The sequence below is a fragment of the Mustela lutreola genome, chromosome 10 (assembly GCF_030435805.1).
Source record: "Mustela lutreola isolate mMusLut2 chromosome 10, mMusLut2.pri, whole genome shotgun sequence".
NCBI classification, from domain to species: Eukaryota; Metazoa; Chordata; class Mammalia; order Carnivora; family Mustelidae; genus Mustela; species Mustela lutreola.
This window is the reverse complement of record NC_081299.1, coordinates 50970995-50991343: the sequence shown is the minus strand read 5'-3', so window position 1 is coordinate 50991343 and position 20349 is coordinate 50970995. Positions and strand designations below refer to the sequence as shown.

At 37.5% G+C, this 20349-nt stretch overlaps 1 protein-coding gene and 1 pseudogene across 10 annotated transcripts in view; one reads left to right on the top strand and one right to left on the bottom strand.

Annotated features, from left to right (window-relative positions):
- DOCK7 (dedicator of cytokinesis 7) overlaps nt 1-20349 on the top strand; it is a 218452-nt gene that overhangs the window by 19834 nt on the left and 178269 nt on the right. For all 10 annotated transcript variants that reach the window (XM_059137858.1, XM_059137856.1, XM_059137859.1 and 7 more), the window contains exons 2-4: nt 8804-8909; nt 18679-18854; nt 19051-19119. In XM_059137858.1, the coding sequence (XP_058993841.1) occupies nt 8804-8909; nt 18679-18854; nt 19051-19119 (351 nt within the window). The remainder of the gene's footprint in view (nt 1-8803; nt 8910-18678; nt 18855-19050; nt 19120-20349) is intronic.
- Nucleotides 2131-2720, bottom strand: LOC131809823 (nicotinamide riboside kinase 1-like; annotated as a pseudogene).

Sequence of the window (20349 nt, the reverse complement as noted above, 5' to 3'; positions counted from 1 at the left end):
CCTTCTCCCAACCCCCCTCCCCCCAGCAGCCCTCAGTCTGTTTTGTGAGATTAAGAGTCACTTATGGTTTGTCTCCCTCCCAATCCCATCTTGTTTCACTGATTCTTCTCCTACCCCCTTAAACCCCCATGTTTCATCACCACTTCCTCATATCAGGGGGATCATACGATAGTTGTCTTTCTCCACTTGACTTATTTCGCTAAGCATGATACGCTCTAGTTCCATCCATGTTGTCACAAATGGCAAGATTTCATTTCTTTTAATGGCTGCATAGGATTCCATTGTGTATATATACCACATCTTCTTTATCCATTCATCTGTTGATGGACATCTAGTTTCTTTCCATAGTTTGGCTATTGTAGACATTGCTGCTATAAACATTCCGGTGCACATGCCCCTTTGGATCACTACGTTTATATCTTTAGGGTAAATACCCAGTAGTGCTATTGCTGGGTCATTGGGTAGTTCTATTTTCAACATTTTGAGGAACCTCCATGTTGTTTTCCAGAGTGGTTGCACCAGCTTGCATTCCCACAGAAAGGGTTCCCCTTTCTCTGCATCCTCGCCAGCATCTGTCATTTCCTGACTTGTTAATTTTAGCCATTCTGACTGGTGTGAGGCGATATCTCATTGTGGTTTTGATTTGTATTTCCCTGATGCCGAGTGATATGGAGCACTTTTTCATGTGTCTGTTGGCCATCTGGATGTCTTCTTTGCAGAAATGTCTGTTCATGTCTTCTGCCCATTTCTTGATTGGATTATTTGTTCTTTGGGTGTTGAGTTTGCTAAGTTCTTTATAGATTTTGGACACTAGCCCTTTATCTGATATGTCATTTGCAAATATCTTCTCCCATTCTGTCAGTTGTCTTTTGGTTTTGTTAACTGTTTCCTTTGCTGTGCAAAAGCTTTTGATCTTGATAAAAATCCCAATAGTTCATTTTTGCCCTTGCTTCCCTTACCTTTGGCGATGTTCCTAGGAAGATGTTGCTGTGGCTGAGGTCGAAGAGGTTGCAGCCTGTGTTCTCCTCAAGGATTTTGATGGGTTCCTTTCTCACTTTGAGGTCCTTCATCCATTTTGAGTCAATTTTCGTGTGTGGTCTAAGGAAATGGTCCAGTTTCATTTTTCTGCATGTGGCTGTCCAATTTTCCCAACACCATTTATTGAAGAGGCTATCTTTTTTCCATTGGACATTCTTTCCTGCTTTGTCTAACATTAGTTGACCATAGAGTTGAGGGTCTATTTCTGGGCTCTCTATTCTGTTCCATTGACTTATGTGTCTGTTTTTTTTTTTTTTTTTTTTTTTAACACTAAAACTTAGCCCACTGTCTTTATTTATTTATCCATGACACTGATTTGCTGAAAAGACTTATGGTGCATAATGACCTGCCTTCTGGTTTTTATCTGATTGCTTCCTTTGGTACCGGCCTGTTCTAGTGTTCTCTGTAGATGTACAGTTTGATTTAATTCAGGGTAAACATTTTAGGCATACTTAGTATCATACTTAGTAGATGACACAATGTTGCATTTCTTTAATAGATTGTTTTTGTTTTTTCCTGGTAAATTATTGATTTATTCAATGTCACTGCTACTGCTAGTAAAGCCTTTATTTGCAGGAGGTAGACATCTGTACTAGATGGTAATGAATATTTTTTAAAAATTACAAGTAGAAAAATATGACCGGGCGTTATATCTAAGGTGACTACTTTTTGATATTTGATGTGTGTATGTATACACACACATCACACACACATATATACCCTACATATACACAGACACATACATACAAACACAATAGATTACATATATCCTGTAATGTAAGCCTTACTTTGTCCTCTGGGTCCTGCTCAGAAAAGGTTGACCATTTTTAGTCTAGAGGAACTGACTCATTGTTCGTGAGCTGTGCTGTATATCTGCACTCCTTAGCGTGAGAGAACACCTTATCAAGGTAAATTCCCATCTGTTGGCATGGATAACTCTTTACTGTTTCACATATTGGGGAAACCATGTGTGAGAAAAGGAACCAACAGCTGCCATCATACTAAACTCCACGCTGTATCTTGGTTAAGGTTCTTAAAGATACTCCTTTGAGTTTCGTATTCATCCCAGAAAGGATTCAGGGCACTCCATTTTTATGTTGTTATTTGCAAACGCTTTTGCTTTGCTAGTTCTTGTATTCGATCTTCATATACTTGGGAGAAGAGGTCCTCTTCAGATTTTGTTCTGTCTCAGTAAAGTTTCCCACCTTATGTCTCCATTTCTTCTCTGGGCTTTATGTACCTGGACTACATGTGGCCATCAAAGTACATTGGGGGTCTGGAGGCTCGTAGAGCTTTATACTCCTCCTCCTTTTATATTCTTCGTATAGAATGGTCAGAAAGTAGCTTCTGTTCCATAGAGTGTCGAGGGGCTTATAGTTAAAGAGAAGGAAGCCTTTGATGATTAATATGGGAATTCTTAGCATTTACAGAGTCTGTTGGTAATAGTGAGTGTCTTGGGCTTTTTGTCCAGCAGGAAATGGTGGGTATCATTTTTTCCATGTTGAGTGCTTTAAGCACATCATACTGCAGAAATCCATCTGTATTTGTCTCTTTCTCATACTCTGGCTTAAAAAAATCATCCTGAGATATGATGCAGTTTGGAAGGTAGTTCTGCAGATTCTTAGCCATGTTGTCTTCCTGCCATTTGTCACAGTACTAACTCCAATGACAAATGTTTTCATGATTAGCTTTGAAAATCCTGTTTTCCTGAAGTTTTCAGGTGTCAATTCGAGTCCTCCCAAGCAAAGTGGCAGAAGCCCATAGTCCCTCCTTCCACACCTCTAATCTGTTATTTTCTAATCTATTGTTTTCTTTGTTTTGCTTCTCTTTATCTTTAATGCCAGCTAGACACAGTGGTAGAGCTGTGATTCAGCCCATCAGTCACCAGTCTTGGGCTTGGATAGTCATAGCACTGATCAGCTGTTCTTTCTTTCCCTTTTTCCTTTGGGGATTTTTAGCCAGCCCTTTTTTGCCTTGTCTCTGATATATTCTCTTACCTGGTGTAGTCCATGGTATATCCTCTTACCCTTCACTTCTTCCCTAACTTCTATTTTATATGTAAACAGTTACAGTTCCAAGAGATCTTATTTTCTTATTTGACATAGTACATTGCAGCTATGTGACTTTATAGTAGAAGTACACACTCTTCTGTTTTGTTTGAACTCTCCTTACTTATCTTTTAAATTAACATTTATTTATTTAGTTATTAGTTATTTTATTTTTTAAGTAAGCTCTACGTGTGGCTTGAACTCAGGACCCCAACATCAAGAGTGGTAGTAGGCTCTATAAGGCTCCCCTCTCCTTACTCATCTTTACTAAGGTTTTATTTCTGGTCCCATGAAGAATGAGTAGAGATGTGAGAGGCCCAGATTGGTCTTTCTGGATATCATGGGTTAAATGGGGCATCTGAAAGTGGGAGGAGGGTAGAGGAAAAATTAAATAGAATAGAATTTCCTTCATGATGTGAGTCCTTTGTTGGTTATTTCCAATGTCCTGTGGTGAATGGCCTTAGTGTATTCTTTTGTGAAAATTGTAATGCATATTGACATAGGGCAGGGGGGTGGGGGTGGGGAGGTGGGGGAGAGCTTGTAGAAATGGTGAGAGTTGGTAAGGAGACAAATCATGTTCTTTAGGGAGTGGAAGAAGGTATTCTCTTATAATTTAGGAGTGTAAGTAACTATGGAATTTTTGACCTACCCTTTCCACTTTGCAGTTAATATATTTTTTAAAAGATTTTATTTATATTTGACAGAGAGCACATGAACACATGCACAAGCAAGGGGAGTGGTAGAAGTTGAAGGAGAAGCAGACTCCCCACTGAGCAGAGATCCTGATGTGGGGCTTGATCCCAGGACCCTGAGATCATGACCTGCACGAAGGCAGACTCCCAACTGACTGAGCCATCCAGGTGCCCCTGCAGTTAATATTAATAGATTATTAGATGTAAAAAAGACTTCCCTGTATTTCCCTACTATAGAGCTATCATCAGGAGTAGGGAAAATTATTGTTTTATTGTTATTTTTAGGTTTTATTTATTTGAGAGAGAGAGAGAGAAAGTGAGAGAGAGCACAAGTGGTGGGGAGGGGTATAGGAAGGAGAAGCTGACTCCCTGCTGAGCAGGGAGCTAAACACAAGGCTCCATCCCAGCACCCTGGGATTATGACGTGAGCTGAAGACAGATGCTTAACTATCTGAAACACCCAGGTGCCCTGGAGTAGGAAAAATTATATGGGAAAAGGCAGTCTACAGTGGTCCTCGTTATCCAGTTTTCACTTTCTGAGATGAACCTCAGTCAGGGAACAGATGATCCTCTTCCTGCGGATTCAGCATCTCTCTTCTCAGTAGTAGACTAATGTCCCTTACTTCACCTCATCACATAGACATTTTTTCATCTTCTATCATCACAAGAAAAAGAGTGAATACAGTATAATAAGGTATTTTGAGGGACCACATTCACTTAACTTTTATTACAGTATAGTGTTATAAAGGCTCTGTTATTGTTGTTACTCTCTTACTTTGCCTCATTTGTAAATTAAACTTTGTGGTAGGTGTGTCATACAGGAAAAAGGATATAGATAGGGTTAGGTACAATCTGCAGTGTCAGACATGCGTGGGGGTTTTGGAACTATTCCCCATGTGTAAGGAAGAACTACTGTCTAATAAGGAATTTTAACTAATACCAGGAACTATATTCATCATATTTTTTGTCTTGCATACTTTAGACCATAGTATGGTTAAGAGATATTATTTTTCATTTGGGAAAATTTCCTCACTACCATTCCATGAAATCTTCTCATACATCTATTCAGTGTAAATACATCCCTTGTTTCATTTTTATTGCTGTTATAGCCCATTTTAGAAATGCTTTTTATTTTGAAATTATTACTAATTTTCTTTTTTTGGGAAATTATGTAATGTAGAAACAAGACAAATATTTGTAGCATGGGGATTATCTTTTGTTGTATGTCTTTGTTACCATGTCTTTTGAGGTAATCATATTTCATTTATTTTAAGTTTCACTGCTTAACATTTTCTGAAATCAGGATAGGTGTTCCAAATAATTGATGTTATGGTGGTTAATTGGCAAGGTTTTTCTCTATTAGCTGTGCATGAAGTAATGGCAGGTCTTAATAATTAATGACATCTTGAATTTGATGAAATTCTGATAACTCATGGTTTAGCCCCAGAAACAATGAGATAATGCGGAGGTTGGTAGACTGAGTTGAGTAGCACTGAGGAAGAGACACATAAAGAGACATAGACATAGTCTAGAATATTTATTCTACATCTCTTTGTGAAAAAGCTTTTTCATATTCTCATCTAAGTCTTGACAAAAGGATCAGGAGATTTTAAGGCCTTTAAACGCAATAAAGAACACACAGTATATAGGCTTCATTAAAAGGCCCAGGGGGAGGGGCCCCTGGGTGGCTCAGTTCATTAAGTGTCTGACTTCGGCTCACATTGTGCCTGGAGTCCCAGGATGAAGTCCAACATCGGGCTCCCTGCTCAGTGCAGAATCTACTTCTCTTTCTCCCTCTGGTCCTGCCCGCTCCTTCTCTGTCTCAAATATATAAGTAAAATCTTAAAAACAAAACAAAACAAAACAAAAAAAATGCAAAGAAGGCCCAAGGGGAATCCCAAACTGCAGTGAACTTTCTTGTCTTTTCACATCTGGTGGAAAGTACAGAGATTTCCCGTATATGCTTCCCCAGCAAGTTTCCCTTATTTATTTGTTTTTTTTTAAGATTTTATTTATTTATTTTACAGACAGAGATCACAGGTAGGCAGAGAGGCAGGCAGAAAGGGGCAAGCAGACTCCCCACTGAGCAGAGAGCCCGATGTGGGGCTTGATCCCAGGACCCTGAGATCATGACCTGAGGGGAAGGCAGAGGCTTTAACCCACTGAGCTACCCAGGCGCCCCTCCCTTATTATTAATGTCCTGCATTAGTGTGGTACATTTTATAATTGATGGATATATATGGATATATTATTATTAATGACAGTCCATGGACTACAGTGGGTTTATTTTTGTGTTGTTCATTCTGTTGGTTTTGACAGATGCATAAGGACATCTGCTTACCATTATAGAATCATACAGAGTAAATCATTGCCCTAAAGATTCCCTCTACACTACTTACTTATCCCTTCCTTTTCCTCCCCCGCTCTAACCCTGACAACTCTGTTTTTTTTTGTTTTAATTGGTTTTATAGTTTTGCCTTTTCCAGAACGTCATATAGTTGGAATCATCCACAGGATTTTCAGAATGTCTTCTTTCACTTGCAGTATTCTTTCAAGGTTCCTCCCTATCTTCTGTGGCTTAATAACGTATTTCTCTTTATTGCTGAATAATATTGCATTGTATGGAGGTACCTCAGTTTGTATATGCATTTACCTGTTGAAGGATAAACTTCTAGGTTTTAGTAATTATGAATAATAGGTTAGCGTTTTATAAAACACAGAAATGGTCTAAAGTACATAAAAGCACCCATTTAAAAAAGCTGAGCTAAATCAGTATCTTGAGACTTACTTTTTTTTACCTTTGTATCAAAATTTTCTAATTGAGTAATAAGCTCAAAAAATATGGCTCAGGGGGCGCCTGGGTGGCTCAGTGGGTTAAAGCCTCTGCCTTCGGCTCAGGTCATGATCCCAGAGTCCTGGGATCGAGCCCCACATCGGGCTTTCTGCTCGGCAGAGAGCCTGCTTCCTCCTCTCTCTCTGCCTGCCTCTCTGCCTACTTGTGATCTCTGTCTGTCAAATAAATAAATAAATAAATAAATAAAATCTTAAAAAATAAAAATATGGCTCAGTAAATATGTGTGGAATGGTTGAACATGAAAAATGAAAGGAGGTCTGAAAGAGAAGGTGGGGGAAAAGATTGTATCACAAATCTGGATAATTTTTGAAAAATGAGATTGTTCAGAAATTCAGCTGGAGATTTGGATGAAGATGTTTAGGGCTCTGAATTCCGACTCTGGCTTGATAACACTTCAGAAAGTATCAGGCTGTCCCGGAAACTAGGTCATTAGACCTATTTTAATTTATTTGCAGTAGAATGATAGGAGAAAGTAGGGTTCAGTTTTTGGAAAAGAGTAAAAAACCCCAGAAGGCTAATTTTATAAAATAAAGAAGTGGACAGACAGTGATCATAGTGTAGAGGTTAGATACTGACTACAGAAAAAGAATTGCACAAAATCTGTGGATGGTGGTGTTTATTTTGTGTTCTTGAGTTGTAATTTCTTTTTTTTTGAATTATAATTTCTATTTAATAAAAGTGATACTAATGTGAGGAAGTTATTAGTTACAGGATTTGGGACTCATTGAATATTTTGTTTTATAGTTTTGTGAAATATAAGGAATATGGATACTGATGAGGTATGAAGTCATTTGAATTTCTAAAATATTTTTGTTTTAGAAGTGCTATGCAAATAAATTTGAAATACTAGTATGCCCCCAAGGGTTAGCTTGAAGTGATGAAACTTTTAAACTCTAATCCTAATTGAAATAAACTTAATCTGTTGTATTGTGGTAATGCTTTTGTGTTTTACTTCATTTATACTTCAGTAATACTGTATATTTTATAACATACAGTAATAATACATAATATGCAGTATTATTTCATTACTTCAGTAATACTGTATATTTCATAACCAGTCACCTGTTTTGAGTGTTGCATGTTCAGTATTTTAGGAAAAACATTGATGAATGAAACCGCTGCCTCCTGTTTATATAGAGCTACATAAAATGTGGAAAAATAACTAGGAAGGAGGAAAATGCATTAGATTATAAATGCTCTAAGAGTTTTAATGAAGGGTGGTATTATTTTTAGTTGGGATGAGCTAAGATGTTTGTATACATGTCTTGGTATTTGAGTTTAGCCTAAAACTAGTTAAGAATTGAATTTGTGAGTATAGGAGAGAAATATCTTTGTGGGAAGCAATTTATATTCACTCACAAGAATGTGGGAAAGGACATGCAAGGCTAGAAAGGTGATTAGGGTCAGATTATGGAAAGCCATTAATGCCAGAGTATTAAGGATGATTTCTACTAGTTAAGTAAAATTAAGAGATAGTTTTCTGAGGCATGAATGAGGAGCTAGTGATATTAGAAAAGAAGGAGGAGTTTTTTCCTCCTAATTCTTTGTTTATAAATATTTTAGAATTTTATATCCTTAAGATATGTACACTTTAATATATATGTACAAATGTATATATACATATGTATATATGTGTGTGTATATATGCATATATACATATATATATGTCTTATTATAGCTTCCTGCTGTGTTGAAAGCTACCGTATGTTTCCTGAAATGCCAGATACAAAAAAAGCCTTCTGTAAGTTGGCTGTCACTTTTGTGACATCAGCATAAGATATTCTACTGTATTATAGGCAGTATTTACTGAAGTATTTTATGAATTTATGGCCCTGTTGATACTCTTGAGATTTTGTTGGTTTTTATTTTTTTAATTTTTAAAAAAAGATTTTATTTATTTGACAGACAGAGATCACAGGTAGGCAGAGAGGCAGGCAGAGAGAGAGGAAAGGAAGCAGGCTCCCTGCTGAACAGAGAGCCCAATGCGTGACTCGATTCCAGGACCCTGGGATCATGACCTGAGCTGAAAGGAGAGGCTTTAACCCACTGAACCACCCAGGCGCCCCGAGATTTTGTTGGTTTTTAAATGAATATTTAATATACTTAGTTTGCCTCCATTTTAAACATGGTTATTTTCTTTTTAAATAAAATATTTACTTTCTTTGTTATAGAACTGTGGCTGCTGAAGTCAGGAAGCAAATCTCTGGACAATACAGCGGTTCTCCTCAACTGCTCAAAAACCTCAACGTTGTTGGCAATATATCCCATCATACCACAGTAAGTAACATCTTTAAAATATGGGATGTTAACTGGCATGTTACTGATGAGGCTATGAAAAAATAGTACAAAGATGAGCCAGTGGATTGGGTTCCGTCACTAGTCTCATAATGTTATTTGTTGCCACCCTTGTCTTTCCTGAAATTTGAGTTGGGTTAGGAGGTGTAATGCAGGTGTTAATTTCCTAGTCAACTCTGAAACTCTACCTTCAGGATTTATCAACTCTGGAATTTTATAGTGAAGACTCCCCGGATCCAAGGTGATTCATTACAGGAAAATTTAAGAATCTATTCTGGGAATATGTACTGAAGGAAATACTAAATAATTACGTAGATTTGTAGTATTTTCTGTCCCCTTTTATAGAAGGGAATATATAGGTAGTGAATCATTGCCTTAACCAGTTACTGTGTCAGAATCATAAGCATATGTGTTCTTATTAAGGGAACTGGCATGTGAGGATAATGAATTTTAGAGAGAAAGCTTGAGTGGGTGGGGAGTGGGGGTTGGGGGAAGTGGGTAGAGGAGAGGAAGAGGGAGAGGGAGAGAGAAAATCCTAAGCTAGCTCCTGCGAGGCCTCGGTCTCTTGACCCTGAGGTCATGAGCTGTGCAGAAATCAAGCCACCTAGGTGCTCCAGGATAATCTATTTTGATAAAAAAAACTGGTACTTACTAGTTATAGTAAGAATATGAATTAGAAATATACATCCATTTGTCAAAAACTAAAAAAGTAATTAAGAGTGGCTTGGGTAGGGGTACCTGGGTGGTTCAGTGGGTTAAGCCTCTGCCTTCGGCTCAGGTCATGATCTCGGGGGCCTGGGATTGAGCCTTGCATCTTCTCAGCAGGGAGTCTGCTTCCCCCCCCACCTCTCTCTGCCTACTTGTGATCAATCACTGTCAAATAAATAAATAAAATCTTAAAAAAAAAAGGAGTGACTTGGGTAGAGTTATATATTAACATTTCTTCATTCAGATAAGAAAGGATACCAGTTATTAAAATACATTGTATGCCAGAACATAATAGTTTGATTACCTTGTGATAACATGTTTATAATGTTTGCATTATTAAAAATTTTAAAGATGGAGTTTACATTTAACAACAGTAACACATTGATTGCAGAAGTTTTAGAATACATGCATTTGTAGGTGATTTCAGTGTACCTGGAGGTGATCCTTTTAATACCCTCTCAGAGTCTTGAACTCCTTTTTTATACTGATATTCTATGTCCTGTGTTATACCTCAGCCACTCACTTCTGTAGTCATGCCCTAGATTTGGCCACTATAAATAATCGTGACCCCTCTATAATCTCAGTTTTATGTTTCTTACTCTCTGGCTACTGCTTCTTACCTTTCTTGCTCTCTTGTTCTGGTATCCTTCTTAAAATTTGTTTTTATTTTTAAGTAGGCTCCACACCCAGTGTGGGGCTTGAACTCATGACCCTGAGATCAAGAGTCAGTCGCATGCTCCCTGATTAAGCCAGCCAGGTGCCTGTCTTATTCTGGTATCCGACTCCAACTGTCCTTCACCCCCAAAACCTAGAATCCATGGTCCTACTGACTTTTTCCTGCTCCTCACACTTTCATGTTTTCTTTTCTCTCCTTACCAAACTTAAATTATTTGATGATCATTGTAACGACTCTCTTGCATGTAACCTTGAATTCCTTAACTTCTCATTTCACTGGCACAACCTCAGTGCTGTTCAAAATCCCACTCTGCACTTGGGCAGCTGAGTGTGGCTGGAGAAAAACATAATCCTAATGACTGGTCTTCCTCGGTTTATGAGCGTTCACTCATGGAGGCTTTAACATTTCCAGGCAGATAGTATGTTTTCCCAGTTCATTCATTTCCCCACTGTTACAGTTTGCTTATTTCGTGCCTCCTACTCTTAACCCCTAATCGCTTTTTCCCATTTTTACTTCTCAGATAATTTGGCTTCATATTGCACTTGTGAAAATTGAAGCAAATCAGAAAAGAACATCCACATACTCCTACCACCATGTGTATTCACCAGTTGTCATCTGTACCCATGTAGTCTACCTGTACACCTGTGACTCTAGGTGAACCACTCGTGGACAAGCGGAGGGATGAGTCAGTCCCTACTTGGCTCAGTTATTGAAATGCACCCCTTTAGTAATTCTCCCTTCTCCTTTATCACCTTTCCTCCCTATTTACCCAGTCATTCCCATGAGTATACAGACATGCTGTTATTTCTCCCATTTAAAAAAATCCTGTTTTGCCCTACTTTTCTACCTGTCCCCAGCCTTCTGTATTTCTTTGCTCTTCTTTGCAACACAGTTCCTTCAAAGGATTGTCAGAGCTTGCTGACATCAATTTGTCTTCTTGTATTCTCTTTGATAAAGTATTTTTAACTTTTAGGAATCTTTAAACATACTTAGAAATAGAAAGACAAGTATAACCATTGATATTTTCTTACTTAACAACAACGCTGTTATCACACTTAACCAAAATTAACAGTAATTCATTGGTATCATCTAATATCCAGTAACTGCTAAATTTCCTTGATTATCTCATAAATATCTCTTTATAGTTGCTTTATTCAAATGGAGTTCCACATAAAATCCACCGATAGCATTTGGTTTTAGCTCACTTGTGCTAAAACAAAAATAAAAACTAGTTTCTTCCTCCCCCAACTTCTAACTTTGTTTTTATGCCATTGAGATTATTGAGAAAATTGAATTAGTTGCCTAATATAATTGCCCGTTTTTTTTGGATTTTATGTTTGCTTCCTTATAGATTTGTTTCTCTAGCTCCTTCATTCCCTGTAGCTGACTAGGATTCTGGTTCAACTTTTTTGAAATTTCCTCCTTATAGACTCATTTCTCTATCATTCATATTTCCTCTAACTGATTAGATTCTGGTTTAACTTTTTTTTAATAGCTTTATTGGAGTTTGAATCACACACCGAATAATTAACCCATTTAATTTACAAATCAGTGGATTTAATGTATTCACAGATGTATGTAACCATCCCCACAGTCATTAGAACATTTCATCACCTCAGAAAGAAACTCCTCATCTGTCACCTGTTAACCTCCCATCCCTAGCCCAAAACAACCTCTGTCAAATACCAGAATTTTGATGGTACACCAGAAAGGATTGAAAGAGATCTTAACACTAAATATGTCCTCCAAATCCCAACACAAATGATTGTTGAAGAAAGTGTGGTAACGTTGCCTGGTAGAGGTTCAGTAGTGCTTCACTATTGCTTCTCATCACCCTTTAACCCTGCTTACAGCCCAGCCATGCTCTTTTTTTTTTTTTTTTTTCCAAAAGATTTTATTTACTTTCTTGTCAGAGAGAGAGCACAAGCAGAGGGAGAAGCTAGGCTCCCTGGCAAGCAAGGAGCCGATGCAGGACTTGGTCCCAGGACCCTGGGATCATGATCTAAGCTGAAAGCAGCTGCTCAACTGACTGAGCCACCCAGGTGTCCCCCAGCCACAGTCTTCTAGAAAATCATGTTGTAATCTCTTCCCTTGGATCAGTAAATACAGGATCTTTCCTTGGAGTCTTGCAAAATAATTTATAGTTATAATCAGCTCATCACCACATTCCAAGACTAACCCAAGCAGCTGTCTCTGTTGGGCATCAGAGGGAGGGGAGGTAGTTGTAGCAAACTTGATTCTGTGATCCAGGTCTAGCTAACACCGCCTCTAGAAAGCCAGTGACCTGTGTGAATTTGGGAAACAAGATTGTTTTTTGGTATTTTTAAGAAAGTCACAGCTTCCTTCCCTTCCCTAAGACTTACTCATGTATGGTTGGTCATTCTTTGAGGAAAGATTAATTTTGAATTAGATATATGTAAGGACTCCCAGCTTTTGTCATTATTTTCATTGAATATTCATTTGTGACACTTTGAATCCTGAAAAGTATGCTGCCCTAGAAATAATACTTGGGCAGAGAAACATGACCTAAAACTTTTTTTAAAAAAGTTCACTTCAATCTATCTGTCTGCCTATCTATCTATCTATCTATCTATCTTTCTATATTGTGGTAAAATATATGTAACAAAATTTATTATTTTAACAATTTCTAAGTATATAATTCAGTGGCATTAAGTATATTCACAATATTATGTAATTATCACCCCCACTATACATCACCACTGTCCATTTCCAGAAATTTTTCATTATCCGAAACTGAAACTCTGTAGACCCGTTAAGCAGTAACTCCCAGTTGCCCCCTCCTCCCAGTCCCCAGTAACCTCTGTTCTGTTCTATAAATTTGTCTGTTCTATATACCCTATAAAGTGCGGTCATATAATACTTGTTTTTTTTGTCTCTGGTTTATTTCACTTAGCATTTCTTCAGAGGGTTGTCCATGTTAAGACTCAATAATATACCATGGTATGTGTATACCACATTTTGTTGATCCATTCATCTGTTGATGGACATGTTGTTTCCATGTTTTGGCTGTTGGTGTATCACTGCTGTGAACACGAGTGTACAAGTGTCTGTTTGAGTCCTATTTGCAGTTATTGGGTGGAATACCTAGACTTGGAATTACATCATATGGAATTCTATTTTTTGGTATGATTATTTTGGGAACATTTGAAAGGCTTCTGATTTCTTTATATCCTCTCCTATACTTGTTTTCTATTTTTTTATAATAGCCATCATAATGGGTGTGAAGTAGTATCTGTGTTTTTGATCTGCATATCCTTCATCCTGCAAATTTTGTTATGTTATATTTTCATTTAGTTCAATGTATTTTTTAAATTTCACTTTTCAGACTTTTACAATTCATAGTTTATTTGGAAGTATATTGTTCATTTCCTAAGTGGAGATTTTCCTGTTACCTTTCTGTTGCTAATTTTTAATTTGTTTATATTACGGTCAAAGAACAGACTGTGATTTCAGTTCTTTTACAATTGTTGAGGTTTGTTTTATGGCTTAGGATATGGTCTGTCTTGGTATATGCTTTTTGGGCTTTTGAAAAGTGTGTTTATTCTATTGCTATTAGGCAGACTGTCCTATAAATGTCAGTTAAATCCTGTTGGTTGATGGTACTGTTGAGTTTTACCATATCCTCATTGGTTTTCTGTCCAGTTATCTATTAGTTGTTGAGAGAGAGGTTTTGAAGTTTCCAGTTTTAATTGTAGATTTTATCTTATTTTTCCTTTCAGTTCTCTTAATTTTTCACATAATTATAGCTGTTTAATACATACACCTTTAAGATTGCTGTGTCTTCAGGGGTGCCTGAGTATGTGGCTCAATGGGTTGAGCCTCTGCCTTCAGCTTGGGTCGTGATCCCAGGGGCCTGGGATCGAGCCCCAAATCAGGCTCTCTGCTCAGCGGGGAGCCTGCTTCCCCCCCGCCCTCTCTGCCTGCCTCTCTGCCTACTTGTGATCTTCCTCTCTCTCTCTCTCTGTCAAATAAATAAATAAATAAATAAATCTTAAGGGGGTGGGGGAAGATTCCTGAGTCTTCTTGTTGGATCATAGCTGTTATCAGATAATGTCCCTTTTTATCTAATACTTTACTTTGCTCTGAGATCTGATTTTATTTTTTAATTTTTTAAAGATTTTATTTATGCATTTGAGAGAGAGACGGTGAGAGAGAGCATGAAAGGGGAGGAGGTCCAAGGGAGAAGCAGACTCCCTGTGGAGCTGGGGGCCTGATACGGGACTCGATTCTGGGACTCCGGGAACATGACCTGAACTGAAGGCAGTTGCTTAACCAACTGAGCCATCCAGGCCCCCAAGGTCTGATTTTAATATAGCCACTTCAGAATTCTTTTGATTAATGTATGTATGGTACATCTTTATCCATTCTTCTATTTTCAACTTCCTTATATTGTCTTATTAGAGGTGAATTTTTTGTACACCATACAGGTGGGTCATACCATTCTGCTGTTCTCTTTTAATTGATGTATGGAGACATTTAAATTTAATATTATTATTATTATTATTATTTTGCTAGGGCTTTATTCTGCCATTTTATTTTTTGTTCTGTTTTTTTTTTAATTAATTTATTTGAGAGAGAGAGAGAGAGAGAGAGATCATAGAGGGAGAGGGAGAAGTGAACTCATTGCTAAGTAGGGAGCCTGACATGGGGCTTGATCCCAGGACCCTGAGATCATGACCTGAGATGAAGGCAGATGCTTAACTGACAGAGCTACCCAGGTGTCCCTGTTTTTTTTTTTTTTTCCTGTTTTCTTTTTCCAATTTCCCTCTGAGTTATCTGAACATTTTTTTAGATTTCCATTTTGATTATCTGCAGTCTGACTGAGTGCATTATCTTTGTATAGCTTTTTTAGTGGTTGCTTAGGTATTATATTTACATAACTTATCACAAAACTAGTGTTGACACTTTAACAGTTTGAGTGAAGTCAGGAATCTTATGTACCTTTCCATCCCTTTACCCTTTATTGTATTATATTATATAGACCGCCTCATATGCTATCCCAACAGTAAGAGGAAGAAGTACCTTGTTATTACTGAATGAGTAGATGCCCCTTCATGGTCTCCATTGACACTGTGGAGGTGAGAGGCTCATAGCTCCTAGTAGATATGAAAATCCTCGTTCCCTACTCTGACTTCTTTGAATCCATGCTTGGTGGGGAGCGTTGGATGCCTTGTTACAACTTTGAGAGGGTGAAGTCTAGCTTTCCATTTGGCCTTGTTTGTGTAGGTATTGGTGGGCCCACAGTTTTTCATACAGTGTTTGGCTGAAGTAGAGTGGTTGTTGTCTAAAACTTTTCTGTTTTGCTGGGGTGCCTGAGTGGCTCGGTTGGTTACACATCTGCCTTCAGCTTGGGTCGTGGACCTGGGGTCCTGGGATCGAGCCCCGTGTTGGGGTCCTCGTTCAGTGAGGAGCCTGCTTCTCTCTCTCCCTCTCTGCCTGCTAGTGCTTTTGTGAGCCTGTGCGCTCTCACTCTCTGTCAAATAAATAATCTTTAGAAAGAAAGAAAGAAATGAGGGAAGAAAGAGAACTCTTCTATTTCACAGTGCTGCCCCTCTCTTGGTCCTTTGGCTGGGGGGAATAGGATTTTATTGCGGTTCCCCTCCCCCAACTCACCCCATGCCATGTGTCTTGGTGTTTCTGGTTTGTGAGCTTTTCCAGCTCCAAACGTGGAATATATAAGGCAAAAAGAAATTTGAGCTAATCCACAGTTACACCATTTCTTGAGTCCCGAGGTCCCTGCTGATTTACCTTTTTCTCTACCTTTTAGAGTCTTCCGATGTTTATTTTATATAGACTGTCTGGGATTTATAGTTGTAATTAGTGGGGAGAATAGGGAAAAATATGTGTATGTACTAGTGACTTTAAACATTGAACACTTTTTTGAGTGCTGACTGGCCATTCCTGTGTCTTCCTTTGTGAATGCCTTGTCAACTTTACCCCTGATTTGGGAGGGTGGTTTGTCTTGTTACTATTGAGATATAAGAATTCTTTATATATTGTAGACACCAGTCCCTTGTTAAATATGCTTTGTGAATATTTCTTCTTACTGTGACTTGCCTATCCATTTTAACTATCTTTCGATATGTCAGATTTTTCTCTTATAAATTCTGTGTCATGTCTAAGAAACCTTTGCCTGCTCCCAAATCATGAAGATGTTTTCCTATTTTTCATCTAGCAGTTTTATGGTTTTAGTATATTTATATTTATGTCCATGATCATCTCAATTTAAATTATGTTGTGATGGAAGGATTGAGATTCATTCCCCCCCAGTATAGATACCAAGCTTTTTCAATTGTGGTTGAAGAATATTCTATTTCCTTATTGAATTGCTTCTTTCCCTGTATAAAGAACAGGGGTAGGGGGTATCTGGGTGGCTCAATGGGTTAAGCCTCTGCCTTCAGCTCAGGTCATGATCTCAGGGTCCTGGGATCGAGCCCCGCATCGGGCTCTCTGCTTGGCGGGGAGCCTGCTTCCCCCTTTCTCTCTCTGCCTGACTCTCTGCTTACTTGTGATCTCTCTTTCTCTCTCTGTCAAATAAATAAATAAAAGCTTAAAAAAAAAAAAAGGAACAGGGATAGTATATGGTGTATAAACTATACATCATGATAGTATATGATGTACTTAAGAGAATAGGTAAGGTGGAATGCTTATGAATGAAAAACCATGAATTATAGATCCTGATGACCCCTTTTTAAATTTTGCACTGTCATTAGTGGCTATTTTATTTTCAGGAGTTGAGTTCGTTTTATTATTTATTTATTTATATTTTATTTATTTATTTTTTAAAGATTTTATTTATTTTTTGACAGAGATCACAAGTAGGCAGAGAGGCAGGCAGAGAGAGAGAGAGAGAAGCAGGCTCTCCCCACTGAGCAAAGAGCCTGATGTGGGGCTTGATCCCAGGACGTCCCAGGACGCTGGGAGTATGACCTGAGCCGAAGACAGAGGCTTAACCCACTGAGCCACCCAGGCGCCTGTTTGAGTTCTTTGAGCACAAATGCCCTTCTTCATAGAACGGATATACTAACTTTCTCTAGCTTACAGGGTTTGGGAGAAGTTTGAATGAGAAAGCATATAATGATAATAACGACTCTCATTTGAGTGTTCATGATTTGCTAGTCACTTTTTACTTTATTTAACTATCTTTAAAATGTTGCTTTACCTGTTGGGGGTTGTTCAATCCAAAGCATCGTAGATTACAGCACCTTCTATTTTGTAACACATACCTGTGAGTCTCAGTGTTTTTACCTAGTTGAGCATCTTGAAAAATTACATGTTCTTATTTTATTTTCATTGGTCCACAACTGCACATTTGTTATATAATTCTTCACAGTTTTGCTTAATATTTTTTCTCATGTTAGATAAGATGTAGGGTGTCTTACTAAAATGTATAATTTCAACTTGGCTAAGGAATTCTGTGAATATTCTGTTATTGCTAATAGATACTTTTAACAGATTCTGTGTATTACTTTCCTGTGGCTGCTGGAACAAATTACCACAAACTGTGTGGCTTAACACAACAGGAATTTATTCTCTCACAGTGCTGGAGTTCAGAATTTAACATCAGTGGGCAGAAGTCAAGGTTTTCGTGAGGTTACACTCCCTTCAGAATCAGTTCCTTGCCTTGTCCAGATCTGGTGGCTGCTTGAGGCCGTATCAGTTGTGTCTTTAATGCCAGAATCTTCAAATTTCTCTTTGCTGTGTCTTGATGTGGCTTTCTCCTCTGTGTGCACCAAATTCCCTATGTCTCCATATGAGGGTATATATGATTGTACTTAGGACTTACATAATCCAGGATAATGTCCCCATTTTAGGATCCTTAATCATATCTTCAAATACCCTTTTATTTGTATTTATTTATTTATTTTGCCATATAAGGTCCATGGGTTGGGATGTGGAGATCTTTGGAGGGCCCAGCCTGTTACAGACTGGTTATATGTTTTACTAGAATAATCAACAATAACATCAAATAAAAGTAAAAGTGCTGCTTATAAACTTAGCATTGACAATTCCAAGGATATAAAAAAGAAAAAAAGAATCCTTCCAGTGAGCATTTCATCATCGTCAAGTATTCTAAAACTGTTAATTATTATTACTGACCTTAAGTGAGGGGAATGGGCAAAGTCTAAGTGAGAAGATTGGTATATTGACCCAAAAGTATAAACAAGTATAAGAAGGCCAACACCCTGTGGTTTCTTTAGTGCATCTGGCTGAATCTCTGCTGACATTTTAGAAATAACTAGGTTAAAAGCATGTATTTTTTTAAAACTTTGGTTAAAGTTTTAAAATTTTTATATCCACCTCTCCCTTTCTACCCACCTCTCACACCCACCCTTCTTTATAAAGGTGCCCCTTACTGAAGCGGTGGACCCCGTGGATTTGGAAGAATACCTCATTACTCATCCTTTAGCTGTGGATTCTGGACCTTTAAGGGATTTGATTGAGTTCCCTCCAGATGATATCGAAGTTGTTTATAGTCCTAGGGACTGCAGAACCCTTGTGTCAGCTGTGCCTGAAGAAAGGTAAGGTGACGTTTACCTATTTTTGGTTTGAGTGTAACTATGGAAAGGCTACCTCCCTTGATTCTATTTAGATCCTGTTTCTTGTGATAGTGTTGTTTGTTGTTGCCTAGTATATGATAAGAACTGAAGCAACCAAATTTACAAACATCGGTGCTTTCCTTACTAAATTACAAATCTGTTTTCTTTTTTAAAATAGTGAAATGGATCCACATGTTCGAGATTGTATAAGAAGTTATACAGAAGACTGGGCAATTGTAATCAGAAAGTAAGTCATATGTTTATTATAACTTTAAGAAATGCTGAGTAAGATCTATAAGTGGATTAAGGTAGATTAATAATAATTATGAGACCTGAACATTCATTTAAAAAACAGCTGAAGAAACAGAAGAAGGACCTTTTGTATGTAAATATTTTCTCCTTAGGAGTTCTGCAGTTACTGCAGCCTATATCACTTAATTTTCCTTATAAAATAATAGTTTTATCAGTAGTATTTCTATATTATTATAAGTCATTAATAACTAATAATATATAACTATAATAATTTATGGTCTAACTTTTGGGAATCATGGGTAGGTATTGATGAATAATTTGCATTTCTCAAAAAGAATCCAGTTTTATTAAAACTTAAGTGGCTAAATTAATTTGAATAGCCAGCTTTCCAGATCAAGCTGTTTGAAAGGTGGAGACCTTTACTAAGTATTTATAGGTCATTGACCAGTATATTGAATCAGGTAAATATTTTTAAAAAGTAATGTTTTGTTCTACCACAAAATTTATTGTTCTAATGAATGTATTTGAGATATCAAGTCAGGTTAAGAAAAAAAAATACGTTTCCTTTGCTAATTTTAATTTGCATAATGAAGAGTCTTCATACTGAAAATTCTTAGCCTTATTTTTCTAGAAGAAAAATAAATTACTGAAGTAGTGGAGAATTCTGTTATGACATGGTTTTCAGAAATGAAGTTACCTGTGCTAAATTGTACTAGAAACAGTCTTGTATCCTTTGCTTATTGTTTTGCCCTATGGCTGCTGTCTTATTTCAGTGGGTTTAATATTGTGCTAAGCATCGCTTGGGGATACTGCTGACATGCTTTTTAGTTTTAGTGTGACCTAATAAAAGCACAGTCTGCTACCTTTTATAAAGAAGAGCTGTTTTTATGAACTTACCATTTTGATAGGTATTTCAATAGGTAGATTTTAGACATTACTGAAGAAAACTGTTCCTGTGTCAGATAACTCAGGTTTTTACCTCTGTACACGTATGTTGGAGACTTCTAATTAGAAATCTTAATATAAGGAGATTAGTTGCAAAACATTAATCTCAGGATCATGGAGTCTGCTACTTAATTCTCATGGGGTTACTGACCTTGGTTTAGGCAAGAGGGTAAGGTAGTTAACATTTTTGGGAACTTACTGTGTATCAAGCATTTACTGGGCCCTTGACAGTCAGTCTCAGTTAAGGTTCCAACAGATGAGCTCAGGCTCAGAGTAGTTA